This window comes from Salmo salar, chromosome ssa02 (genome assembly GCF_905237065.1).
Source record: "Salmo salar chromosome ssa02, Ssal_v3.1, whole genome shotgun sequence".
In the NCBI taxonomy this organism is placed as follows: Eukaryota; Metazoa; Chordata; class Actinopteri; order Salmoniformes; family Salmonidae; genus Salmo; species Salmo salar.
Window position 1 is genome coordinate 25,397,832 of NC_059443.1, and position 25,465 is coordinate 25,423,296.

Below are 25,465 nucleotides of genomic sequence, written 5' to 3' on the forward strand. Positions count from 1 at the left end.
CTGTGGAATTGAAGCTGATCAATTGAGGTCAAAGATGGGACACATTTTATGGGTTGCTAGACAGAGTAGACCTGATGTAATGTTTGATGGTTGCAACTTGGCATCTAACACAAAACACGCCACTGTACAAACCATTCATGAGGCAAACAAAGTTGTTCGTAAACTGAAATCGCAACAAGTGACTTTAAAGTTTCAGCATGTTGGAAAAGATGACTCTTTGAAACTAGTTGTCTTCAGTGATGCTTCGCTAGGGAACCTTACAGATGGAGGCACACAAGGTGGACATCTAATCGTGTTAATGGGTGAAGGAGGAAGATTCTCACCTGTCTGTTGGCAGTCAAAAAGGATCAGAAGGGTTGTCCGACGCACACTTGCTGGAGAAACACTTGCTCTTGCGGATGGAATTGACAATGCGATCTTTCTTGCAACTCTGTTCTCAGAGCTTACCACTGGTGAGACAAAACGGCACATTCTACCTGTAGTTTGTGTCACTGACAACTACTCATTAGTTGATGCTTTGAAGTCAACCAAGTCTGTCACAGAGAAAAGACTTCGTATTGAGATTAGCAGCATCAAGGAACTTATTCAAGCACAGAGAATCCAGCGGATTCTGTGGTCGACCACAAAGGAACAGCTTGCTGACTGTCTGACTGAAAAAGGAGCATCCGGTCTTGTGCTCTACAGGTTACCTCCTACCGGACTCCTACAGGCTCTCCTCCTACAGGCTCTCAGTAATGGAAAGTGGCAGCTTGAGTAATTCAAATAAAAACTGTCACACAACCCATTTGTAATGGGGAACTTGAATAATTCTTGGACATTTAATTATGTTGTATGTTTAATTTGTCTTTAAAGAAAAGGGGGAGATTGTTAAGTTCATGTTTTAAGTATCCCTATATTTCTGTTATTACGGGGCTATCACTCAGTCAAGAGTGCGCCTGCGCCGGACGTCTGTTCGTTGATGGACCTAGCCGAGAGTGCAATGGCTACCTTGTAGTGTGTTCATACGGTATAGTAAACTTTGTTAAACTGGAACTTTGTTGTTGAGTCATTTCGAGTTAACAAAATGAGCCATTATCATCATCAGTTTTTGGCTTTGGTTTAGTTCTGTAATACCCTTATCTATCCACTGGATGTCAGTGCTCTTCTACATCAAAAGTCCCAAAGGCTATTTCCCATCTCTGTATCTCCCACTCCTGTGTATGACTCTGTCCTGTGGCCTCTATGAGAGGTGAAAGCTGTGTCTAAGCCCCTGTCTGCCATGCAGGAGGACTGTGACCTCCAGAATGTGTGGATGATGGGAGGCCTGAGTATCCTGACCTCTGTGCCCATCATGCCCCCCTGTGTCTGCCTGCTGTGTGCCAGTAAAGGACAACAAGAGGTAAAGGCTCACAACATGGCTCTGTTATTACAATGTCCCATTGGAGGAATGTCTTTGTTTTCAACACTGCTATTTGCTATAGGATGTTTTGACATATAGGATGTTTTTGTCAATGTATGGCCATGATGGATCTTTTGAATCCACATTGGAATGTCTTAAACCTGCAGACCGTTGTCTGTTCCTATTCTAGCAAATGCTGTACTGCCAGGTGTGCTGTGAGCCCTTCCACCGGTTTTGCCTTGAGCCAACGGAGCGTCCCTCTGAGGAGAACTGGTGCTGTCGCCGCTGCAAGTGCTGCCATATATGTGGCAGAAAAAACAAGCACTCCAAGGTATGGGTCCACACAAGGCCCCAGTCACTCCAGTCTCACCCGAGGACTGAACCACCTGGTCACTAGTTTTTAGGCTATATCCAGGGTCTATAGTTAACCCAGAGACTGAAGAGTAAGTGAGACACCCCACTCACTGTTTTTTTTATGCTTCAATGAACTAAGTAGACCAGATCTAGCTGATATTGCATTGATGCCTATGGGAGAGGGGCTTACTTTATTAGACCAGAACTGACATTTTGTTCAATAATTCACACTCAGGCCGTTAACAATCTTCATGCATTTACATTTACGTCATTTAGCAGACGCTCTTATCCAGAGCGACTTCCAAATTGGTGCATTCACCTTGTGATATCCAGTGGAACAACCACTTTACAATAGTACATCTATATCTATTTTTATTTTTTGGGGGGTAGGTTAGAAGGATTACTTTATCCTATCCCAGGTATTCCTTAAAGAGGTGGGGTTTCAGGTGTCTCCGGTAGGTGGTCATTGACTCCGCTGTCCTGGCGTTGTGAGGGAGCTTGTTCCACCATTGGGGTGCCAGAGCAGCGAACAGTTTTGACTGGGCTGAGCGGGAACTGTGCTTCCGCAGAGGTAGGGGGGCCAGCAGGCCAGAGGTGGATGAACGCAGTGCCCTTGTTTGGGTGTAGGGACTGATCAGAGCCTGAAGGTATGGAGGTGCCGTTCCCCTCACAGCTCCGTAGGCAAGCACCATGGTCTTGTAGCAGATGCGAGCTTCAACTGGAAGCCAGTGGAGAGAGCGGAGGAGCTGGGTGACGTGAGAGAACTTGGGAAGGTTGAACACCAGACGGGCTGCGGCGTTCTGGATGAGTTGTAGGGGTTTAATGGCACAGGCAGGGAGCCCCGCCAACAGCGAGTTGCCGTAATCCAGACGGGAGATGACAAGTGCCTGGATTAGGACCTGCGCTGCTTCCTGTGTAAGGCAGGGTCGTACTCTGCGAATGTTGTAGAGCATAAACCTACAAGATCGGGTCACCGCCTTGATGTTAGCGGAGAACGACAGGGTGTTGTCCAGGGTCACGCCAAGGCTCTTAGCACTCTGGGAGGAGGACACAAGGGAGTTGTCAACCGTGATGGTGAGATCATGGAACGGGCAGTCCTTCCCCGGGAGGAAGAGCAGCTCCGTCTTGCCGAGGTTCAGCTTGAGGTGGTGATCCGTCATCCACGCTGATATGTCTGCCAGACATGCAGAGATGCGATTCGCCACCTGGTTATCAGAAGGGGGAAAGGAGAAGATTAATTGTGTGTCGTCTGCGTAGCAATGATAGGAGAGACCATGTGAGGATATGACAGAGCCAAGTGACTTGGTGTATAGCGAGAATAGGAGAGGGCCTAGAGGGCACACATCCACCATCTTTGGTTTTCACTGATCAGGAAACAACTGTGACATCAGTGTTGCCACCAATCTATGTGTAACTGAAATACTGTATCTCTCTGGTGTTCCTCAGCCTATGCTGGAGTGTGACAGATGCCAGAACTGTTATCACCCTTCATGCCTGGGGCCTAACTACCCCAAACCCAACAGGAGGAGGAAGGCCTGGGTGTGTATGACATGCATCAGGTGTAAAAGCTGTGGGGTTACACCAGGGAAGAGTTGGGACACCGAGTGGAACCACGATAAAGGACTCTGTCCAGACTGCACCAAGCTCCACGACCAAGGTAAGATGAAGTGAACGCTTTGGGGAAGTCGATCTGCAAACACAAATGTTCAAACATGGTAAAAGACAAGCTCATTTATTTGATTTCACTGTTCATATGGGAATGGCAGGATATTGACGATATCATTTTCTAAAGGCAACTACTGTCCGATCTGCTTCAAGTGCTATGAGGACAGTGACTACGACAGTCAGATGATGCAGTGTGCCACCTGTAACCACTGGGTCCATGCCAAGTGTGAGGACCTGACAGGTGAGTCTTCCAGTGTTACGCCCAACTTATTCTGCTGTGTAACAGGCTCCCATGCTCAGCAGTACCTTTCACAGGGATGCAAACTCGTCACTTTTCCCTGACATTTGCCTTTTGATCTTAGAATACAGAAGGTCATCCACGTGAGTCATGTAGATCTGACAAAAAGTGCGTAGATGTAGTGTATCACTCATTGAGTTATAACGTCGAGGCTCCAACAGATCTTCTCCCTGTGTGATCACTACCGACTGTACAGAATGCATCCCTACCCTCTGTGTCCTACAAATAGAATACCAGGGTTTAGATCGTGATGTCAGATATGTCATATCAGAACGAGTGCTTCATCCAATATCACGTGTGACAGCTGTGAGCAGCCAGCTGCGTCCCACTAACCAGCCGTTAGCCTGCTCAGCGGCCTCTCTCCATCTGTTCTTTCTGCACATCTCTATCACTTTTAAAATGCTAGTTAGCCATGATGGCGAGCTGGGGTGTGCAGACAGTGATGTGGTTTCTGTTACATTTGTTTAATAATTGGAGCTGCTCGCAGTGCAAGGGAAGTGGATACATGTTACTCTGTATTATGATACTTGGTCTGGTAGCACATCCTTAGTAAAGTGTTGGTATGGTGACAACCCCACTCTAAAAATAGGCACATTTTCTTGCAGTTTACGTAGCTTTTGTTGTGTGTTTATGTAGGAAGACTTTGTCACTTTTTTAGGCCCTCAACAGTTTGCATCCCTGCTTTCACAATAGAGAACATGCACTGAGTGTACAAAACGTTATAAACACCTGCTCTTTCCTTGACAGGCTGACCAGGTGAATCCAGTTGAGCGCTATGAGCCCTTATGGCTGTTACCTTCAATCAGTGTAGATGAAGGGGAGGAGAAAAGTCAAAGGATTTTTTTAAATCATTGAGACATGGATTGTGCATTTCTGCTATTCAGAGGGTGAATGGGCAAGACAAAATATTTAAGTGCCTTTGAATGGGTTTTAGTAGTAGGTACCAGGCACACCAGATTTGAGTGTGTCAAGAACTGCAAAGCTGCTGGGGTTTTCACAAGTTTCCTGTGTGTATTGTTAGGTTCTAATTCTCAGTCAAACTCGATGGATACTATGAAAGCTTAAACAAGTTTATTCTTCCCAGAGGGTCAATACAGCTGCATTCAGACAACTTGTTTCCACCAACACAAGTGTGTATGTGTGTGTGTGTGTGTGTGTGTGTATATACATTGCTCAAAAAAATAAAGGGAACACTTAAACAACACATCCTAGATCTGAATGAAATAAATAATCTTATTAAATACTTTTTTCTTTACATAGTTGAATGTGCTGACAACAAAATCAAACAAAAATAATCAATGGAAATCCAATTTATCAACCCATGGAGGTCTGGATATATATATACTCCTCCTTCTCTCCAACCCTTACATCTGCTATGGTTCGACAGGAAGACGAAGTGATGGGGGTAATAAACCGTTCCTTCTCCCTTAAGGTGACCTGACCTCAACCCCCTTGATGCCTAATCCAAAGCTCTCCACCCGTATCACCTATAGCAATCGTGATTGCCTCAACTCAGCATATTCCAAAGCCATCTGGCTCCTACAGATAACCATTAACTTCTGATATAAAAACCAGTCTCTATCACTCCTTAGATACTATAGTATTACTTCTGATCTATCATGTCTCTAGTATAACAATGTTCCAAGTTTAAGAATTCAGAACCCAGAATCTAACAGTCCCCTGTATCGAACATTTAACTCCATACTGTTACATACACTTGGAAATTACTTTTAAATGGACAAACAATAATAATAATAAAAAATAAAACATGATTAACATTCAGAGTTAGGCTTATGGCCTCTGTTCTATATGCACGCTCTTATTTCCATCTCTCATCACACAACAGAATGCCATAGCAGCTGAAGCTGTTGGCTTTCTCCACTTCAGCTTGAGCTGCTTTTCCACTTTCTACTTCTGGTTCTTAACCTCTCTAGGGTCGACGGGACGAAATCGTCCCACCTACTCAACAGCCAGTTGAATCCCGTGGCGCGTTATTCAAATACCTTAGAAATGCTATTACTTCAATTTCTCAAACATATGACTATTTTACACCATTTTAAAGACAAGACTCTCGTTAATCTAACCACACTGTCCGATTTCAAAAAGGCTTTACAACGAAAGCAAAACATTAGATTATGTCAGCAGAGTACCCAGCCAGAAATAATCAGACACCCATTTTTCAAGCTAGCATATAATGTCACATAAACCCAAACCACAGCTAAATGCAGCACTAACCTTTGATGATCTTCATCAGATGACAACCCTAGGACATTATGTTCTACAATACATGCATGTTTTGTTCATATTTATATCAAAAAACAGCTTTTTACATAAGCATGTGACGTTCAGAACAAGCATACCCCCCGCAAACTTCTGGTGAATTTACTAAATTACTCACGATAAACGTTCACAAAAAAAATAACAATTATTTTAAGAATTATAGATACAGAACTCCTCTATGCACTCGCTATGTCCGATTTTTAAAATAGCTTTTCGGTGAAAGCACATTTTGCAATATTCTCAGTAGATAGCCCGGCATCACATGGCTAGCTATTTAGACACCCACCAAGTTTAGCACTCACCAAAATCAGATTTACTATAAGAAAAATGTTATTACCTTTGCTGTCTTCGTCAGAATGCACTCCCAGGACTTCTACTTCAATAACAAATGTTGGTTTGGTTCAAAATAATCCATAGTTATGTTCAAATATCCTCTGTTTTGTTCGTGCGTTCAAGACACTATCCGAATGGTAAAGAAGGGTGACGCGCACGACGCATTTCGTGACAAAAAAATTCTAAATATTCCATTACCGTACTTCGAAGCATGTCAACCGCTGTTTAAAATCAATTTTTATGCGATTTTTCTCGTAAAAAAGCGATAATATTCTGACCGGGAAAGCGTGTTTAGGTTCAAAGGCGAAAGAAAATAAAACATGGGGTCGACTCGTGCACGCGCCTCAGCCCATTGTCCTCTGATAGAGCACTTGCCAAAAGCGCTAATGTTTTTCAGCCAGTGGCTGGAATTACATCATTCAGCTTATTCCCGCCTTCTGAGAGCCTATGGGAGCCGTAGGAAGTGTCACGTTACAGCAAATATCCTCAGTCTTCAATAAACAGAGTCAAGAAGCTCAAGGAATGGTCAGACAGGCCACTTCCTGTAAGGAATCTTCTCAGGTTTTTGCCTGCCATATGAGTTCTGTTATACTCACAGACACCATTCAAACACAGTTTTAGAAACTTTAGGGTGTTTTCTATCCAAAGCCAATAATTATATGCATATTCTAGTTTCTGGGCAGTAGTAATAACCAGATTAAATCGGGTACGTTTTTTATCCGGCCGTGTAAATACTGCCCCCTAACCCCAACAGGTTAAGAGAGTGATAGCACAAGACTTGGAAAGCCGAAAAGAAACACAAAACAACAGCATTAACAAGGTTTATTTATTTATTTTTATTTCACCTTTATTTAACCAGGTAGGCAAGATGAGAACAAGTTCTCATTTACAATTGCGACCTGGCCGAGATGATAAAGCAAAGCAGTTCGACACATACAACAACAGAGAGTTACACATGGAGTAAAACAAACATACAGTCAATAATACAGTAGAAAAATATGTCTATATACAATGTGAGCAAATGAGGTGAGATAAGGGAGGTAAAGGCAAAAAAGGCCATGGTGGCAAAGTAAATACAATATAGCAAGTAAAACACTGGAGTGGTAGATTTGTAGTGGAAGAAAGTAGAAATAGAAATAATGGGGTGCAAAGGAGCTAAATAAATAAATACAGTAGGGGGAAGTGGTAGTTGTTTGGGCTAAATTATAGATGGGCTATGTACAGGTGCAGTGATCTGTGAGCTGCTCTGACAGCTGGTGCTTAAAGCTAGTGAGGGAGATAAGTGTTTCCAGTTTCAGAGATTTTTGTAGTTCGTTCCAGTCATTGGCAGCGGAGAACTGAAAGGAGAGACGGCCAAAGGAGGAATTGGCTTTGGGGGTGACCAGAGAGATATATCTGCTGGAGCGCGTGCTACAGGTGGGTGCTGCTATGGTGAACAGTGAGCTGAGATAAGGGGGGACTGGAGATGACCTGGAGCCAGTGGGTTTGGCGACGAGTATGAAGCGAGGGCCAGCCAACGAGAGCGTACAGGTCGTAGTGGTGGGTAGTATATGGGGCTTTGGTGACAAAACGGATGGCACTGTGATAGACTGCATCCAGTTTATTGAGTAGGGTATTGGAGGCTATTTTGTAAATGACATCGCCGAAGTTGAGGATCGGTAGGATGGTCAGTTTTACGAGGGTATGTTTGGCAGCATGAGTGAAGGATGCTTTGTTGCGAAATAGGAAGCCAATTCTAGATTTAACTTTAGATTGAAGATGTTTGATGTGAGTCTGGAAGGAGAGCTTACAGTCTAACCAGACACCTAGGTATTTGTAGTTGTCCACATATTCTAAGTAAGAACCGTCCAGAGTAGTGATGCTGGATGGGCGGGCAGGTGCGGGCAGCGATTGGTTGAAGAGCATGCATTTAGTTTTACTTGTATTTAAGAGCAGTTGGAGGCTACGGAAGGAGAGTTGTGTATGGCATTGAAGCTCGTCTGGAGGGTTGTTAACAGTGTCCAAAGAAGGGCCAGAAGTATACGGAATGGTGTCGTCTGCGTAGAGGTGGATCAGAGACTCACCAGCAGCAAGTGCGACATCATTGATGTATACAGAGAAAAGAGTTGGCCCAAGGATTGAACCCTGTGGCACTCCCATAGAGACTACCAGAGGCCCGGACAACAGGCCCTCCGATTTGACAAGTTGAACTCTATCAGAGAAGTAGTTGGTGAACCAGGCGAGGCAATCATTTGAGAAACCGAGGCTATTGAGTCTGCCGATGAGAATGTGGTGATTGACGGAGTCGAAAGCCTTGGCCAGGTCAATGAATACGGCAGCACAGTATTGTTTCTTATCGATGGCGGTTACGATATAGTTTAGGACCTTGAGCGTGGCTGAGGTGCACCCATGACCAGCTCTGAAACCAGATTGCATAGCGGAGAAGGTGCGGTGGGATTTGAAATGGTCGGTAATTTGTTTGTTGACTTGGCTTTCGAAGACCTTAGAAAGGCAGGGTAGGATAGATATAGGTCTATAGCAGTTTGGGTCAAGAGTGTCCCCTCCTTTTGAAGAGGGGGATGACAGCAGCTGCTTTCCAATCTTTTGAAATCTCAGATGACACGAAAGAGAGGTTGAACAGGCTAGTAATAGGGGTTGCAACAATTTCGGCAGATCATTTTAGAAAGAAAGGGTCCAGATTGTCTAGCCCGGCTGATTTGTAGGTGTCCAGATTTTGCAGCTCTTTCAGAACATCAGCTGACTGGATTTGGGAGAAGGAGAAATGGGGAAGGCTTGGGCGAGTAGCTGTGGGGGGTGCAGTGCTATTGACTGCGGTAGGGGTAGCCAGGTGGAACGCATGGCCAGCCGTAGAAAAATGCTTATTGAAATTCTCAATTATAGTGGATTTATCGGCGGTGACAGAGTTTCCTATCCTCAGTGCAGCTGGGAGAAGGTGTTCTTATTCTCCATGGACTTTACAGTGTCCCAGAACTTTTTTGAGTTTGTGTTACAGGAAGCAAATTTTTGCTTGAAAAAGCTAGCCTTGGCTTTACTAACTGCCTGTGTATATTGGTTTCTAACTTCCCTGAGAAGTTGCATGTCACGGGGGCTGTTCGATGCTAATGCAGAACGCCACAGGATGTTTTTGTGTTGGTTAAGGGCAGTCAGGTCTGGAGAGAACCAAGGGCTATATCTGTTCCTGGTTCTACATTTCTTGAATGGGGCGTGCTTATTTAAGATGGTGAGGAAGGCATTTTTAAAAAATGTGTTAAGCTATGCATAATTATACATGCATAAAAACCAGTCTGAGACCATGATAATTCCCACTCTCTCTTCACCTGACTCTATGCCTCTAGGATACTTTTCTGCTGGATTCCACAAAATTGAAAGCCCTAAAAAGCCGCCTCTAGCTTTCGCCCAGACTTCCCCTTTCCGGCCCCAGGTTCCAAGAGGTGTTCCCAAGCTGTGTCATTTTCACTTTGTTCCCCATCTCTTCCATTGCCACCTGATAGGCAAGTGCGTATCCCCAATCAACGCTGCATCCTCTTGAGGTAACTCAGCACTGTATAGACTTTTACATCAATGCCTCCAAAATGTTGTTTAGAGTACAATTACCCCACCATCTATCCTTTCATATGATGCATTAACCAATAAAGCAGCTAACCCAATCCAACTATGATGTTTAAAGTAGCTCCCTTACCCAACCCATCTACATTTCTACAGTGGAATCTAGTCTCTCTCTCTCCCTCTCTCTCTCTCTTTAGCTCTGCTTCCTCTGTCATGGCGTCTTCAAGCTCACCCATTATGCAGTTGGACCTCACTTCCTGTGAGAACTGTGAACCCACCGAGGAGAGACATGACGATCTTTACCGCTGCAGGTGCTGTAAGGAGTACTGTGCGTAGACCAGACCAACACTGTCGCAACACCCCCGCCTGGTGTATCTTGATGTACACTCAATCTCCAGAATTCAGCCCGTGCCCTCGGTTATCTCCTGCTCCTCATGTGCTGCTTTCACCTGAGGATATACACACTGCAACGCATTGGTCATTTCCTGACAACATAGACTCCCCCCAAGATCACTAATTTGTGGCATTTGAATAACAGCCCCCGGTACTCCCATCAGTCTCCCAGCTACCCAGTCATTTTGGCATGAGTCCTCATAAACTGATATCCCAACAATGCTACTAAAGTAACCCCTGCTACTACTAACATGGCCCATGACTATAGCCTCCTTCAATTACTGACCGTACAGCGACTGCCGTGAGAAGAACTATTGCATGTAATCTGTCAAGTGTTCGCCGGCTGTTAGAAATTGGGAAAGAGTTTAATGAGTTGGAAGAATGTTCAACCTAACAAAACTGAGTCACCTGTTTCCTGAAAGTTTACCTTTGTCTGAAATGCCACCACTATCTCTTCTACTCTCACCATGATCTGGGTATGTGTAATGTTTAACTGTAGTTTAACTTCATAATAGTCCCTATATTGTGCACAGTTAGCTGTCCTCCCTCTCCTATGAGCCTTCTCGTGGAACAATATACATAGAGGGGTATCATTCCCAGAGACTATCACCACAACCTTAATTTATGAGCCCCCACAGATCTCCACCCCAGTCACATTCCATCCTACTTAACAGCCCTATGTAATCATTCCGTCTCAAACACAGGCCTCATGTGTACCTTGCCTCCTGCTACAGATACATTTGCACATATATCATTCCATCTAACCCATAACACAATAGTAACAACTCCTAATGCACTCCTACAGTTATAGACATACTAAAACATTCTCAAATCAATTAGTCAATATACATCAGTCCCTCCTCTGGAACAATGATCACTCTTATGTTCCACGAAACCTAAAAACATATTGACTTGCAAAGGAAAGAGCGAAAAAGTACATGTTTAATAACTTCACACCACCCTTGATGCGACTAAAACTGGGGAAACAACCGTCCATCCGTTACGTTCTATACCCATGTGATGCTGGTCTCAATGCCATCCTTCATTTTCATCCTTGGGTGTTATCGCAAAATAGACTATGAGCCTTGTATGCAATTAATTGTACCGTATCATCCAGCAATCTCTATGTATCAATGCGATTTAACATTAAAATTCTGACAAAAGAGAACAAAAAAAACCTTCATGGTTGACTCAAGCTATCATCCAGTGAGTTCTCTAACAACCTCCATGTTAGAGGATACTTAGAGATTAGTTTTCTAGAGCCTCCCTAGGCCTTATACATTTTAGCAGTGCCCCCACCCCTCACCGTTTTAGAACCCCATTAGGCAACCTAGTACAGTAGCTTCTGAATTTATTAGCATCATCTATGGTCACACAAGATCAAAATGTCAAAACCAGACAGTGGTTACTTCTCTTTATCTAGTTTCGGTCTGACTCGCACCTAGCCTGCAAGCGCACTCTCGCAACAGCCAGGGCTTAACCGCAAAGACTAATATAGATAGCTTGTGCAACGTATAGTGGCAGAGTTTTTAGACACATAGCAACAGTATCTTCTTATTAGGCCTGCAGCAAAACATATGAATCTTAAGGTCCCCTTAATCAATAATGGGGAGGGTCTTTGGGACCGTCCGATTTTTCCACGTACACGAGTCTCTCACCTGTGCTGCTATCACCATCCTGTCTGGCCTATTCCTCCCACCAGCACCCCAGAAACATGAAGAGAAATGTGTATGTTATCTCTCTCCACGCTCACTCCACATGCGCGATCTCAGGACTCTAGTGCACTCCTGCTGCCGGTACCCAGGTTAATGGCTCGGACTCATATTGAAGTGTTAAGTCACTGTCACATTGAACGCCTTTGTCGCTCTTCCTTCAGCTGTTTTGGGAGAGTTTTGAGGTTCACACACAGTTTGTGTCCAAATGATTCATACCATGCATTAAGACACGATCTGACGTCACCTTCCATGATAACCTCAAAAAAGCACAGATCAGAACAACAGTTCAGTTAAATTCCTTCCTGTTTCACGAAATCCAGACAAGTGTTGTCTATATGACTATACTATATAAATTATTACATTCCCAATTTTCTTAACACCATCTCTATGACAAATGTCAAAGAGCATAGCATACTGTTACTGTTGAAACCATTTTCAACATTAGTTAGTACTCCCTTATTTTACTGGCGACCTCTCGGAAGAGTTACCCGATTAGGGAGTTGGCACCCTAATCCATCGGAGAATCCCACCAACAATCCAGCAGTCCCAATCTGGTGAAATCTGTATCGAAAAAACAAACAAAATCAGCAATTCACATATCAAAATCCATTTGGAGTAAATGTCATTTCTATATAACATATATTTTTAGTCTATATGCAGACTGAACAAAGTATATTTACCCAGAAACCAGGAACCTGAGGGAACTGGTTATTTTCCCTTCGAACCCATGATTCGCATCGTGATTCAAAAACATGTTAAATCAAGAATAACCAATCAACTTAGAATTAAAACTCTTGATAACTCCATAAGGAAATAATAGTATCTCATAAAGCAATGGTAAAGTAGAATATAAACGGGTGTTTCTCATTCATTTTATAGTTAAATCCCACCTGTTTCGATCATTTCTAATGAGATTGATCAGGCCTCGCCAGAAAGTCAGGATACAGGGCATTCGACACCATTAAATATTTTCCTCTCCCTTTACTTTTCCTGTCCTTCAGAAACCATTTCAAAACCTTACAAACAGTTTAAACCTTTCTATCCTTCTGCATACCCAATTTAAAACTGAAGTAAAAAGACCCCATCCAAAATAAATCCCACACTATCCACACCACTAACGCATATTCAGAACCGGTAAATTGTGTGTGTGTGGTAAACTGTAGGTCCAAAAAAAAACACATGAACAGGCCTTAGTTATCTGGGAACTCTGTTTATGGCCTAATTCCAATACTTTTATCCTTAATTTTTTTATGGGGAGGATTGGACGTTAGGCTTTATGGCGAAAGCATAAAGTTAGATTATGTTAGGACAGTTCCAACACAAGAAAAACCACAGCCATTTTCCTAGCAAGGACAGGTGTCACAAAAACCAGAAAACCAGCTAAAATTATGCTCTAACCTTTGTCGATCTTCATCAGATGACACTCCTAGGACATCATGTTACACAATACATGCATTTTTTGTTCGATCAAGTTGATATTTATATCCAAAAACAGCATTTTACATTGGCGCGTGATGTTCAGAAAATATTTTGCCTCCAATACTGCCGGTGAATCAGCACTACAATTTACAAAAATACTCATCATAAACGTTGATCAAATATTAAACTGTTATTCAAAGAATTATAGATGAACATCTCCTTTATGCAACCGCTGTGACAGATTTCAAAACAGCTTCACGGGGAAAGCACACTTTGCAATAATCTGAGCACTGCGCTCAGAAAAAGACATTAAGCAATACAGATACCCACCATTTTGGAGTCATCTAAAATCATAAATAGCATTAGAAATATTCACTTACCTTTGATGATCTTCATCAGAAGGCACTTCCAGGAATCCCAGGTCCACAATAAATGTTGTTTTGTTCGATAAATTATGGACTTTATGTCCAAATACCTCCTTGTTGTTTGCGCGTTCAGTAAGCTACTCCAAATGTAGGAAGCACGGCCAAAATTTCACGCCGAAAAGTCGAAAAAAAGTTATATTTACGTTCGTTCAAACATGTCAAACGTTGTATAGCATCAATCTTTAGGGCCTTTTTAACTTCAACTTCAATAATATTCCAACCGGACGATTCCAATGTCTTGAAAAACGTTTTGGAACACAGCTACCCCTTACGTGAATGCGCGCCAATGAACTCATGTGCTTTCCTGAGTCAACAAATTCCAACTTCCTTTGTTCGCTCTCTGTTCACCATAGACGCCTCAAACAACTTTCTAAAGACTGTTGACATCTAGTGGAAGCCTTAGGAAGTGCAAAATGAACCCTAAGTCACTGTGTGTTAGATAGGCAATGACTTGAATAGACTACAAGAACCAGATTTCCCACTTCCTGGTTGGATTTTTCTCAGGTTTTTGCCTGCCATATGAGTTCTGTTATACTCACATACATCATTCAAACAGTTTTAGAAACTTCAGAGTGTTTTCTATCCAACTAGTAATATGCATATTCTAGTTCCTGGGCCCGAGTAGTAGGCCGTTTAATTTGGGTACGTTTTTCATCCGGCCATGAAAATACTGCCCCTTGCCCAAAAGAGGTTAACTGCCGAATATCTCTAACTGCTCTCCCTAATAACATAGTCTCCAGGGACATTCCAACGAGAGATAATGAAACCCCCTCTTCTGGAAAAGAAAGTGTACATTTCGTTAGCATTCACAATGCTACATTTTAATCAGCAATTCAAAAGTATTAATTATAAACCAAACATGATCATGGTAAATCCACTCCAATCATTAAACATTTGTTTCAATCCACCCAAACATTTATGTATCTTTTATTTACCATGTACTACCCTTAAACACAGCGACTTTATCTCGCCACCGAGTCCACCATCACCACCGCGCCACAATCTTCATTAACTAAGAAAATTAAGTTAATTTTAGGTTTGGTAACCCCTATGCTAATTCCTCACTTCCCCTCCACCCTTTCGTCCGTTCTATTAATCTGTTTCATAATAAACCACAAATGTCTTATGAGATCCCCCCCCAAAAAATGTTTTGAGTTTGCAAGGAGTGTTTGGCCAGCTAATTTAAATTGTTACCTCTTAAGAATCCATTCCCCCGGCTTTTCGCCTAGATTATTCAACCCAAAATACTTTTTCTGTGGCAAATTTAGCCAATTTCTCATCACAAGGAATCTGATATTTGATCTTGGCATCTATTAAAAAGTTTGTTAAGATGTGATCTCATACGTTTTCCTTCACATATAAACTGTAATCTCTATGAACCACTATCAATCGAACCGAGGCTTTACACCAATATGTGACACTTCCTCTCCTGCTACTCTCAAAGGATTTGTTGTTGCTCTTTTGAAAAAGATGCAAACGCTTGTATAACGGCACTTCCTCTGAATGCAGCATGTTCTAGTATCACCTTACACTCATTCTTCCAATGTCTGATAGTCCCACATCTAAAACAGGGAGCTATCTCTTTACACTTTGATGTTTTTTCGCTACATTTCTTTGTCTTACCTTGGCCATTGAAACCACAATTATTTTTGTTAGCGTTCCTGTATTGGAGATTCAGGAGGAATTTTTCTCCATATTCCATCCAGTTTGCTTTATTTTTGTGAAAGATTACATTAGATCGTTCTTGAATAGGTTTCTCAAGTTCTTTTTGTTTTTCCTCTAACTTATTTTGTATCTCTGTAGTATAATTTTTATTGGTATCTGTACTATTAGTTCATGGATTTCCCTTGTTAGTCTTGTCTTTAGCCAGAAACTGCTTTTTTTTTAATTATTGATGAATATTGAATTGAAACACCTCCTGAAGGTACATTTAAAGGTTTCCCAAACAAGTACAGCCATGGTGTTATGGAGTTGTCTCGGAATAGCTGTCCATCTATAAAGAGTTTGTCCACAATGAGAAAGGCACGCTTACCCTTTCCCCTCTGTTGCCTTTGTACCGGATACAGTCTCTTACGACGTACTTTTCTCTCCCTTGGAAATTGGTCATTGAGACCGAATTCGGTCCCTTTAAGGTCTCTTCCCCTGCTTTTGATCAGCTCCTTTTGTTGGTTGTGTTCAAATTTTGCGATGATCGGTCGGGGACCCTTGGTCTTGTCGCTCCAAGTCTGTGTACTCGGTGGAAAGCCACCTTGTTTACAGTCTCAAAAGGAAGTTTCAAGGCGCATTTCACAGGTTCCAAACCTACCATCAAAGCCAAAGTGCTAATTCTATCAATGCACTCCCGTACCCAGTCTTTTTGCAGCTGAGTACCTCTACTAATTTAGAGTTTTTTGGTTTGTTTTTTGTTGTTGATAGAATGCTGACATCAACACGCTGGTATATTGAGCTTTTGATTTGGTTTTTATGTCATTGTGCCAAGTCATAATTTCCTCCCAGAATTCTTTGTTTGATTTGAATTCTCCATCAGCAGGGAAATGTTGCCCAATTCTATCCAGTTTGCTGAATATCTTCCATATTCGAGCCAAATTAGTAGAATGCTTGTGCACTTCTTTCAGTACCTACATGGCTTTATTAAAATCCTCTAGCTCCGCTCTACAGGGAAAATCGGGGCCGTCTGTTGCGATATCAATAGTTATTATTCCTAAACATCTCCCGACGATGTTCAGGGTATTTTAGATTTCTTCACTCCCATCTATAATACACACCTCCTATTAACTATTTTCCAAGGTAGCGCTACCCACTTCCCCGGATAATAGTTATTGTATTTGTGCCTATTAATTGGTCACGGCACTTAATACCTTGTATTAGAACTTATACTATAGTGTCTGCAAATTTCATTACTGGAGAATACGGATGACTTAATGGTTTATTCCAGTATTGTGCATCAAATATCACTATTATTGATAACACACATTACCAAACTTATTCACACTTGTCTTCCTATTTCCACACAATCTGTCATGGTTCCCCACCCCAACAGGGCATAAAACCAACCTCTCTTTATATTCCACAGGAACAATATCCTGCTCTGGACTTACTCTATTAGCATATACCACAAAGCTATGACCGGTCGTAACACAATGGGACTACTGAATAAGCTCAGGCTTTCTAGGTCCGTATCCTATAATAGGCTCACCCTACGACTGTCATCTCCCCAAGATGTCAGAATTAGTGATAACAGGTATAGGAACTGTGCCTACCTTATTTCTGTTGCCGGCTCATGTTTCACTGATTCGGAATCTTTAGTTTGACAGCAAATCGTGGTGAACCCTGCTCGCAGCGCCAACTGTTAGGTTCTAATTCTGAGTCAAAAGTCCAACAGATACTATGTAAGCTTAACCAAGTTTATTCTTCCCAGAGGGTCAATACAGCTGCATTGACAAAACATGTTTCCTCCAACACAAGTATGTGTATACAGATGCACTCCTCCTTCTCTCTGACCCTTGCATATTTTATTGTTCGACATGAAGACGAAGTGATGGGGTAATAAAAAGTTCCTTCTCCCTTAAGGTGACCTGACCACAACCCCCTTGATGCCTAATCCAAAACTCTCCACCCGTATCACCTACAGCAATCATGTGATTGCTTCCCCTCTACTCAGCACGTTCCAAAGCCATCTGGCTCCTACAGATAACCAGTAACTTCTGATATAAAAACCAGTCTCTATCACTCCTTAGATACTATAGTATTACTTCTGATGTATCATGTCTCTAGTATAACAATGTTAGACGTTTAAGAAGTCAAAACCAAGAATCTAACAGTATCAAGAATGATCCACCACCCAAAGAATATCCAGCCAACTTGACACAACTGTGGGAAGCATTGGAGTCAACATGGGCCAACATCCCTGTGGAAAGCTTTAAACACCATGTAGAGTCCATGCCCCAACGAATTGAGGCTGTTCTGAGGGCGGCGGGGGGGGGGTAGTATATTAGTGGTGCACAGTATACCAAAATGTTATAATATCAACATTTTAAGAATACCATAGTACCGTTCCATATGATACCAAGGACTTTTTCAGCCCTACTGATCTAAAGAACCTGCTGGTGCCAGTTTTGATCTAAAGAACCTGCTGGCGCAAGTCAGTTTTGTTAATAAACTCAGCAAAAAAAGAAACGTCCCTTTTTCAGGACCCTGTCTTACAAAGATAATTTGTAAAAATCCAAATAACTTCACAGATCTTCATTGTAAAGGGTTTAAACACTGTTTCCCATGCTTGTTCAATGAACCAAACACAATTAATGAACATGCACCTGTGGAACAGTCGTTAAGACACTAACAGCTTACAGACAGTAGGCAATTAAGGTCACAGTTATGAAAACTTAGTCAGTAGAAAGGCCTCTTTAGTGTCCTATGAAAAACACCAATAGAAAGATGCCCAGGGTCCCTGCTCATCTGCGTGAACTTGCCTTAGGCACGCTGCACGGAGGCATGAGGACTGCAGATGTGGCCAGGGCAATAAATTGCAATGTCCGTACTGTGAGACGCCTAAGACAGTTCTACAGGGAGACAGGATGGACAGCTGACCGTCCTCGCAGTGGCAGACCACATGTAACAACACCTGCACAGGATTGGTACATCCGAACATCACAACTGGGGGACAGGTACAGGATGGCAACAACAACTGCCCAAGTTACACCAGGAACGCACAATCCCTCCATCAGTGCTCAGACTGTCCGCAATAGGCTGAGAGAGGCTGGACTGAGGGCTTGGAGGCCTGTTGTAAGGCAGGTCCTCACCAGATATCTCCGGCAACAATCTTGCCTATGGGCACAGACCCACCGTCGCTGGACCAGACAGGCCTGGCAAAAAGTGCTCTTCACTGACGAGTCGTGGTTTTGTCTCACCAGGGGATAATGGTCGGATTCGCGTTTATCGTCGAAGGAATGAGATTTACACCGAGGCCTGTACTCTGGAGCGGGATTGATTTGGAGGTGGAAGGTCCGTCATGGTCTGGGGCAGGGTGTCACAGCATCACCGGACTGAGCTTGTTGTCATTGCAGGCAAGCAATCGCAACGCTGCGCGTTACAGGGAAGACATCCTCCTCCCTCGTGTGGTACCCTTCCTGCATGCTCATCCTGACATGACCCTCCAGCATGACAATGCCATACTGCTCGTTCTGTGCGTGATTTCCTGCAAGACAGGAATGCCAGTGTTCTGCCATGGCCAGCGAAGAGCCCAGATCTCAATCCCATTGAGCACGTCTGGGACCTGTCTTGCAGGTGCCTTGGTGGAAGAGTGGGGTAACCTCTCACAGCAAGAACTGGCAAATCTGGTGCAGTCCATGAGGAGGAGATGCACTGCAGTACTTAAGGCAGCTGGTGGCCACACCAGATACTGACTTACTTTTGATTTTGACCCACCCTTTGTTCAGGGACACATTATTCCATTTCTGTTAGTCACATGTCTGTGGAACTTGTTCAATTTGTCTCAGCTGTTGAATCTTATGTTCATACAAATATTTACACATGTTAAGTTTGCTGAAAATAAATGCAGTTGACAGTGAGAGGACGTTTCTTTTTTTGCTGAGTTTAAATGAATTTGCATATCACGTGTGGCAGCTGTAGTCAGCCATCCTCATCCCCTACCAGTCCTCACCTGCTTCTCTCGGTCCGCTCTTCACGCGCTTCTATTCCTCCGTCAGTTTGAAAATATATAATTTATTTGTGATGGCAAGTGGGGATGCAGACCCTTAGTCTTCTGTTAGGTTTGTACTTTTGTTACGTTGGAGCAGCACGCAAAGCGAGCAATATTGATACATTATATAATTTCATCGCCTGTTATAACCAAGAGCACATATCAGTCTGAGTTCACTGTCATGCAGCCTCTTAGTGTCGGAGAGGGAAAATGGACAAGCATGCTTGCAGCTTCACATCAAAGAAAATGGCTTGTCTCTAGCCTAAGTGGTTACAAAAATATGACCCATATTACCAGAGATGCCTTTTTTATTTGTATCTGGATTCTCGCATTTTATATATCACAAACCATGACACGGGCCGTTTGGAAAAACCCAGTGTTGCTAATTATTGATTTGACATCAACTAACGTTGTTCAGTCATGTTACCTAGCTAGCTAACAACCTGGTAGGTTTTGGCAAATTTGATTGGTACACAAAGAAAGGAAATGGGTCTCCTACTCATGAGATGTGCTTCATATAGGCCTAATGAAAACCGAAACTATATCAAAAATCTTTATTTCTGGTGCTCCTTAAATTCTGTTTGGTGCCTAATGTTTTTTAAGTTGGTCTCAGTGTGTGTGTTTGTGGGAGAGAGTGATGTTTATGAGAGTGAGGGAGATTGTGTGTGTGTCAACTGAAGAGTAAAGGTTTCATGCAGTGTCTTCTCCTTACTGACACAATGACATGCAGATCATTATGCATGTATATCACAGGAGGTTGGTGGCACCTTAATTTGGGAAGACAGGCTTGTGGTAATGGCTGGAGCGGAATGAGTGGAATGGTATCGAACACATGGTTTCTATGTGTTTGATGCCATTCCATTTGTGATGTTCCAGCCATTATTATGAGCCGTCCTCCCTTCAGCATCCTCCACTGATGTATATTCCTTCCTCCCATTCCTCCAGCCATATCACAGGTAGAGCTTTGCAAATATGAGCAAATCAGCCATTCTATGCAGTATTCTATTAGTTCAATTTGTTGTGTTGAGTAGAAGTGTGAATTTCAGTGAGATGTTTTTGGAGAACGTTTAGGAAAGCTTCCAGGGGATGCTAGGCCACTGAATCTCGGTATTGTGATACTTCGCCTGGTATCGTATCGTTTATATAATGTTGGAATTGTGACACGCCTACAGTGTATATTGAGACACAAGTCAGTGCATCAGGTGCAATGTCCCCAGTAGCATTAAAGAGCATTCAACAAATGAGTCATCACAGTAGGCACAGGAGTTTCCAATAGAGAACTAGTATGAAAGGTCGAATGAATTACGTGGGTGATTCTCAAAATAGTTATTTAATGTAATGCCCTGATGTAATTTTCTGCCTAAAGGAGTCGTGAAAATGCACGGCTAGAGTTCTGCTTCCTTGCTTTGTCCTTTTGCTGTCAGGGTTACCCAGAAACACATATAATAACAAAGTTTTCCATCTTGTGTTTTGTAGTGGGGTTTTTTTCTCCAGTTATGAAGAAGTTGACCTTTTCTCTCAGGAACATGTTTCTCACATTTTTTGTTTGTCTAGTTTCAGTTTGTTTTCCTTGGAATTGGCGCCATATGAGAGTGGCATGTGGGTGCCGATAGGATGCATGGGGAGTGAGTAGCTCTGTTTAGAACGCATGGGGAGTGAGGAGCTCTTTATTTTTTAATGTAAAAAAAAAAATTACCGACAAAACTGTTACATGTAGAAGCCAGACAACAGTTTAAATTAAGCCCATAAAATCGATAGATCAATATATCCTCAAGTACCTGGGAGAGAGTGAGTGGTAATCTGTGAATAACAGCGAGCCAATCAGTTGGTAAAGCGACGCGGCGACACAACCATGGCTTCCCTCAGAGGAAAAGACAAGGAACAACTTAGAGATTCAAATGAGAGTAATGAACGTCTAAAGGATATTCAGGAAAGTGTAGCTAAAAGGCTCTTGATACTCACCAAAACAAACAGTTACAATCTGTGGTGAAAAAAGTAGATTTGCTCGAAAGGAAGTAGTCTATTGTGTCAGACACGTACCAACAAGGCATGTGTATGAGCGAACAAGACGACAAAATTTGCCTTTTGGAAACAAAGCTGCTAACTTTGGAAGAGTAATTGAAAATACTGTAGAACGAGACGAAACATGAGATTATTGTCTTTATCGGAAGACGAGGAAAAAGAAACCCTTTCCAGCTCATTGGTGTCAAAGTCGAGTTGCAAGTCGTCATATTTGTGACTCGAGTCCAAGTCATGTGACTCGAGTCCACACCTCTGCTAAATACCCTTGCATGGTAATCTTCAAATTGTGGAACTATCAGACTAAAGTCAACATTCTGAATGCACAGGGGTGTAAAGAGATTAAAATCCACGGCCAATCCATTAGATTCATCCAGGACCTGTCTTCTAGGCTGCGAAAAAAAAACACTACGAGTTCATTCTGATCAGACCGTCACTGGAGAAAAGTGACATCAAAACTCATCTACAATTCCTGGCAATGCTGTGAGTATGGAAGGGAAAGCAAAGAATGGAATTCACAAGTGCAGATGAGGCCCTGGACAAGCTGGAAGAATCCCATCCAGTTGAAGGAGAGACCCCTTGTCTGAGGAAAGGATGAAGCGGGAGAAGGCGATAAACACTAGGCTACATACAAGGATGTCTAGGACCAGCACATCGTAAATTGAGACATTATTATTCCCCCCTCCCCCCAATACAATCTATACACTACCTTCCCCAAGTAATTATTCTTCTATATGAAGTAACGATTGAAGTAACCGATGCCAAAGGGCTACATGAACATTGAAAAGACAATTCAAAAGGGGAAACACCGCTTGACTTTATACATTTTGTTGTTACAAAGTGGGATTACAATGGATTTATTTGTCGTCTACTCAAAATACTCTTTCAAAGTAGAAGAGAGATTCTAACTTTTTTTTAATTATAAAAAAGAATAACATCTTGATAATAAACTTATCTTGATTAAGTATTCAACCCCCTTAGTCAATACATGTTATCACCTTTTGGCAGTGATTACATCTGTGAGTCTTTCTGAGTAAATCTCTAAGAGCTTTTGCCCACCTGGATTGTACAGTATTTGCACATTATTCTTTAAATTCTTCAAGCTCTGTCAAGTTCGTTGTTGATCACTGCTAGACAGCCATTCAAGTCTTGCATAGATTTAAGTCAAAGCTAACTAGGTCACTCAAACATTCAACGTCTTGGTAAGCAACTCCAGTGTATATTTTGCCTTGTGTTTTAGATTATTGTCCTGCTGAAAGATTAATTTGTCTCCCAGTATCTGTTGGAATGCAGACCTGAACCAGGTTTTCATCTAGGGTTTTGCCTGTGCTTAGCCCTATTCCATTTATTTGCATCTTTAAAAAAACTCCCTAGTCCTTGCCGATGACAAGCATACCCATAACATGATGCAGCCACCACCATGCTTGAAAATATGAAAAGTGGTACTCCATGATGTGTTGTTGGATTTGCCCCAAACATAATGCTTTGTATTCAGCAATGGTAGAACAAGTACTCAATTGTTATACTTGAGATAAAGTAAAGATACCTTAAAAGAAAATGACTCAAGTGAAAGTCACCCAGTAATATACTAATTGAGTAATAGTCTAAAAGTATTTGGTTTTAAATATATTTACGTATCGAAAGTAAAAGTTTAAATCATTGCAAATTCCTTATATTAAGCAAACCAGACAGCACAATTTTTTAAAACATTTTTGAAATGTATTTACGGATAGCCAGGGGCACACTCTCCCCCTCAGATATAAATTACAAACGAAGGATTTGTGTTTAGTGAGTCCGTCAGAGACCGTAGGGATGACCAGGAATGTTCTCTTGATAACTGCGTGAGTTGGATCATTTTTGTATTTTTGGGTGTCAGGGAAAAAGTATGGAGTAAAAAGTACATCTTTAGGAATGTAGTGAAGTAAAAGTTGTCAAAAATGTAAATAGTGAAGTACAGATACTGAGAAAAAAAACTACTTAAGTAGTACTTTAAAGTATTTTTTACATAAGTACTTTACACCACTGGTATTCAAGACAAAGTTACTTTTTTTGTCAAATTCTTTGCAGTTTTACTTTAGTGCCTTACTGCAAACAGGATGCATGTTTTGGAGTATTTTTAGTATATTCAGGCTTCCTACTTTTCACTCTGTCAATTAGGTTAATATTGTGGAAGAACTACAATGTTGATCCATCCTCAGGAGAAAACTATCACAGCCATTAAACCCTTTAACTGTTTTTAAAAAGTCACGATTGGCATCATGGTGACATTCCTGAGCGGTTTCCTTCCTCTCTGGAAACTTTGTAGTGACTTGGTGTATTGATACACCATCCAAACTGTAATTTATAACTTCACCATCCTCAAAGGGATATTCAATTACTGCTTTTTTTAAACTCATCTAGCAATAGGTGACCTTCTTTGCGAGGCATTGGAAAACCTCCCTGGTCTTTGTGGTTGATTCTGTGTTTGAAATTCACTGCTCAACTGAGGGACCTTACAGATCATTTGTGTTTGTGGTACAGAGATTAGAGATTGTTTCTATGTCAAACGGCTTTTGTTATTTTAGTATTTTATGATGTGTATATAAAGTGTAATATTTGGAATCAAACTCAATTTAATACATTTCAACTCTCTGGCATGGTACTGGTTTATTTGTATTTTTTTAAGCCCATGACTATGTGTGAGGTGTATACTTTTGTTTAAAAGTAAACTGGGGGAAAAAAATGTAAACCTGAGTTACAGTTCATATAAGGAAATCGGTCAATTGAAATAAATGAGGCCCAAATCTATGGATTTCACATGACTGAGGATACATATATGCATCTGTTGGTCACTGATGCCTTAAATAAAATGATAGGGGCGTGGATCAGAAAACCAGTCAGTGTCTGGTGTGACCACCATTTGCCTCATGCAGTGCGACACATCTCCTTCGTGTAGAGTTCAGTCTGTTGATTGTGGATTGTTGTCCCACACTTCAATGTCTGTGCGAACCTGCTAGATCTTGGCGGAACTGGAACGCGCTGACGTACACGTCAATCCAGAGCATTCCAAACATATTTAATGGGTGACATGTCTGGTGAGTATGCAGGCCATGGAAGAACTGATTGAGGCATCACTACAGACCCGGGTTCAATCCCAGGCCTAGGGGAGGGTTTGGCCGAGCGGGATGTCCTTGTCCCATCACGCTCTAGCGACTCCTTGTGGCGGGCCAGGCGCATGCACGCTGACTTCGGTCGCCAGTTGTACGGCGTTTCCTCTGACACATTGATGCAGCTGGCTTCCGGGTTAAGCGAGCATTGTGTCAAGAAGCAGTGCGGCTTGGCACGGTCGTGTGTCGGAGGATGTATGATTCTCGACCTTCACCTCTCCCGAGACCGTACGAGAGTTGCTGTAACTACCAATTTGGATATCACGAAAAGGGGGAGGGAAAAAAGGGTTAAAAAGTATAAATAAATAAAATATTACCAAGAAACGCTGTGTGACACTGATTTAGCCCACTGCAGTAAAAGGTTGAGCAAATGTTTACTCCTGAACCTATTTAGGCTTGCCATAACAATGGGGTTGAATACTTATTGACTCAAGACATTTGAGCTTTACATTTTTAATTGGCAAAAATGTAAAAAAACACAATTCCCCTTTGACATTATGGGGTATTGTGTGTAGGCCAGTGACACATTTAATCAATTTTAAATTCAGGTTGTGTAACAACAAAATGTGGAGAAAGTCCAGGGGTGTAAATATTTTCTGAAGGCACTGTATCTCTATTAAGGCTGACCCCATTAAGTGGACTGGTCGATTTGTTTGGTCGATGGGCTATTGGTCGACTGAGCTTTCTTTAGTCGAACAGTCCCAAATGTATGTATTTCTTCATGGTGCACAAGCCGGCTATCTAATTCGCGCCTATCTCAGTGGACTGCTCCATTGCCGAGGCCATGAGGATGGCA

General features: G+C 42.2%; 1 protein-coding gene across 3 annotated transcripts in view; it reads left to right on the forward strand.

Moving 5' to 3' along the window:
- LOC106577926 (histone-lysine N-methyltransferase 2B) overlaps nt 1-25,465 on the forward strand; it is an 86,206-nt gene that overhangs the window by 33,064 nt on the left and 27,677 nt on the right. For all 3 annotated transcript variants that reach the window (XM_014156395.2, XM_045701009.1, XM_045701019.1), the window contains 4 exons: nt 1,265-1,378; nt 1,569-1,709; nt 3,179-3,389; nt 3,525-3,638. In XM_014156395.2, coding sequence (XP_014011870.2) covers nt 1,265-1,378; nt 1,569-1,709; nt 3,179-3,389; nt 3,525-3,638 — 580 coding nt within the window. The remainder of the gene's footprint in view (nt 1-1,264; nt 1,379-1,568; nt 1,710-3,178; nt 3,390-3,524; nt 3,639-25,465) is intronic.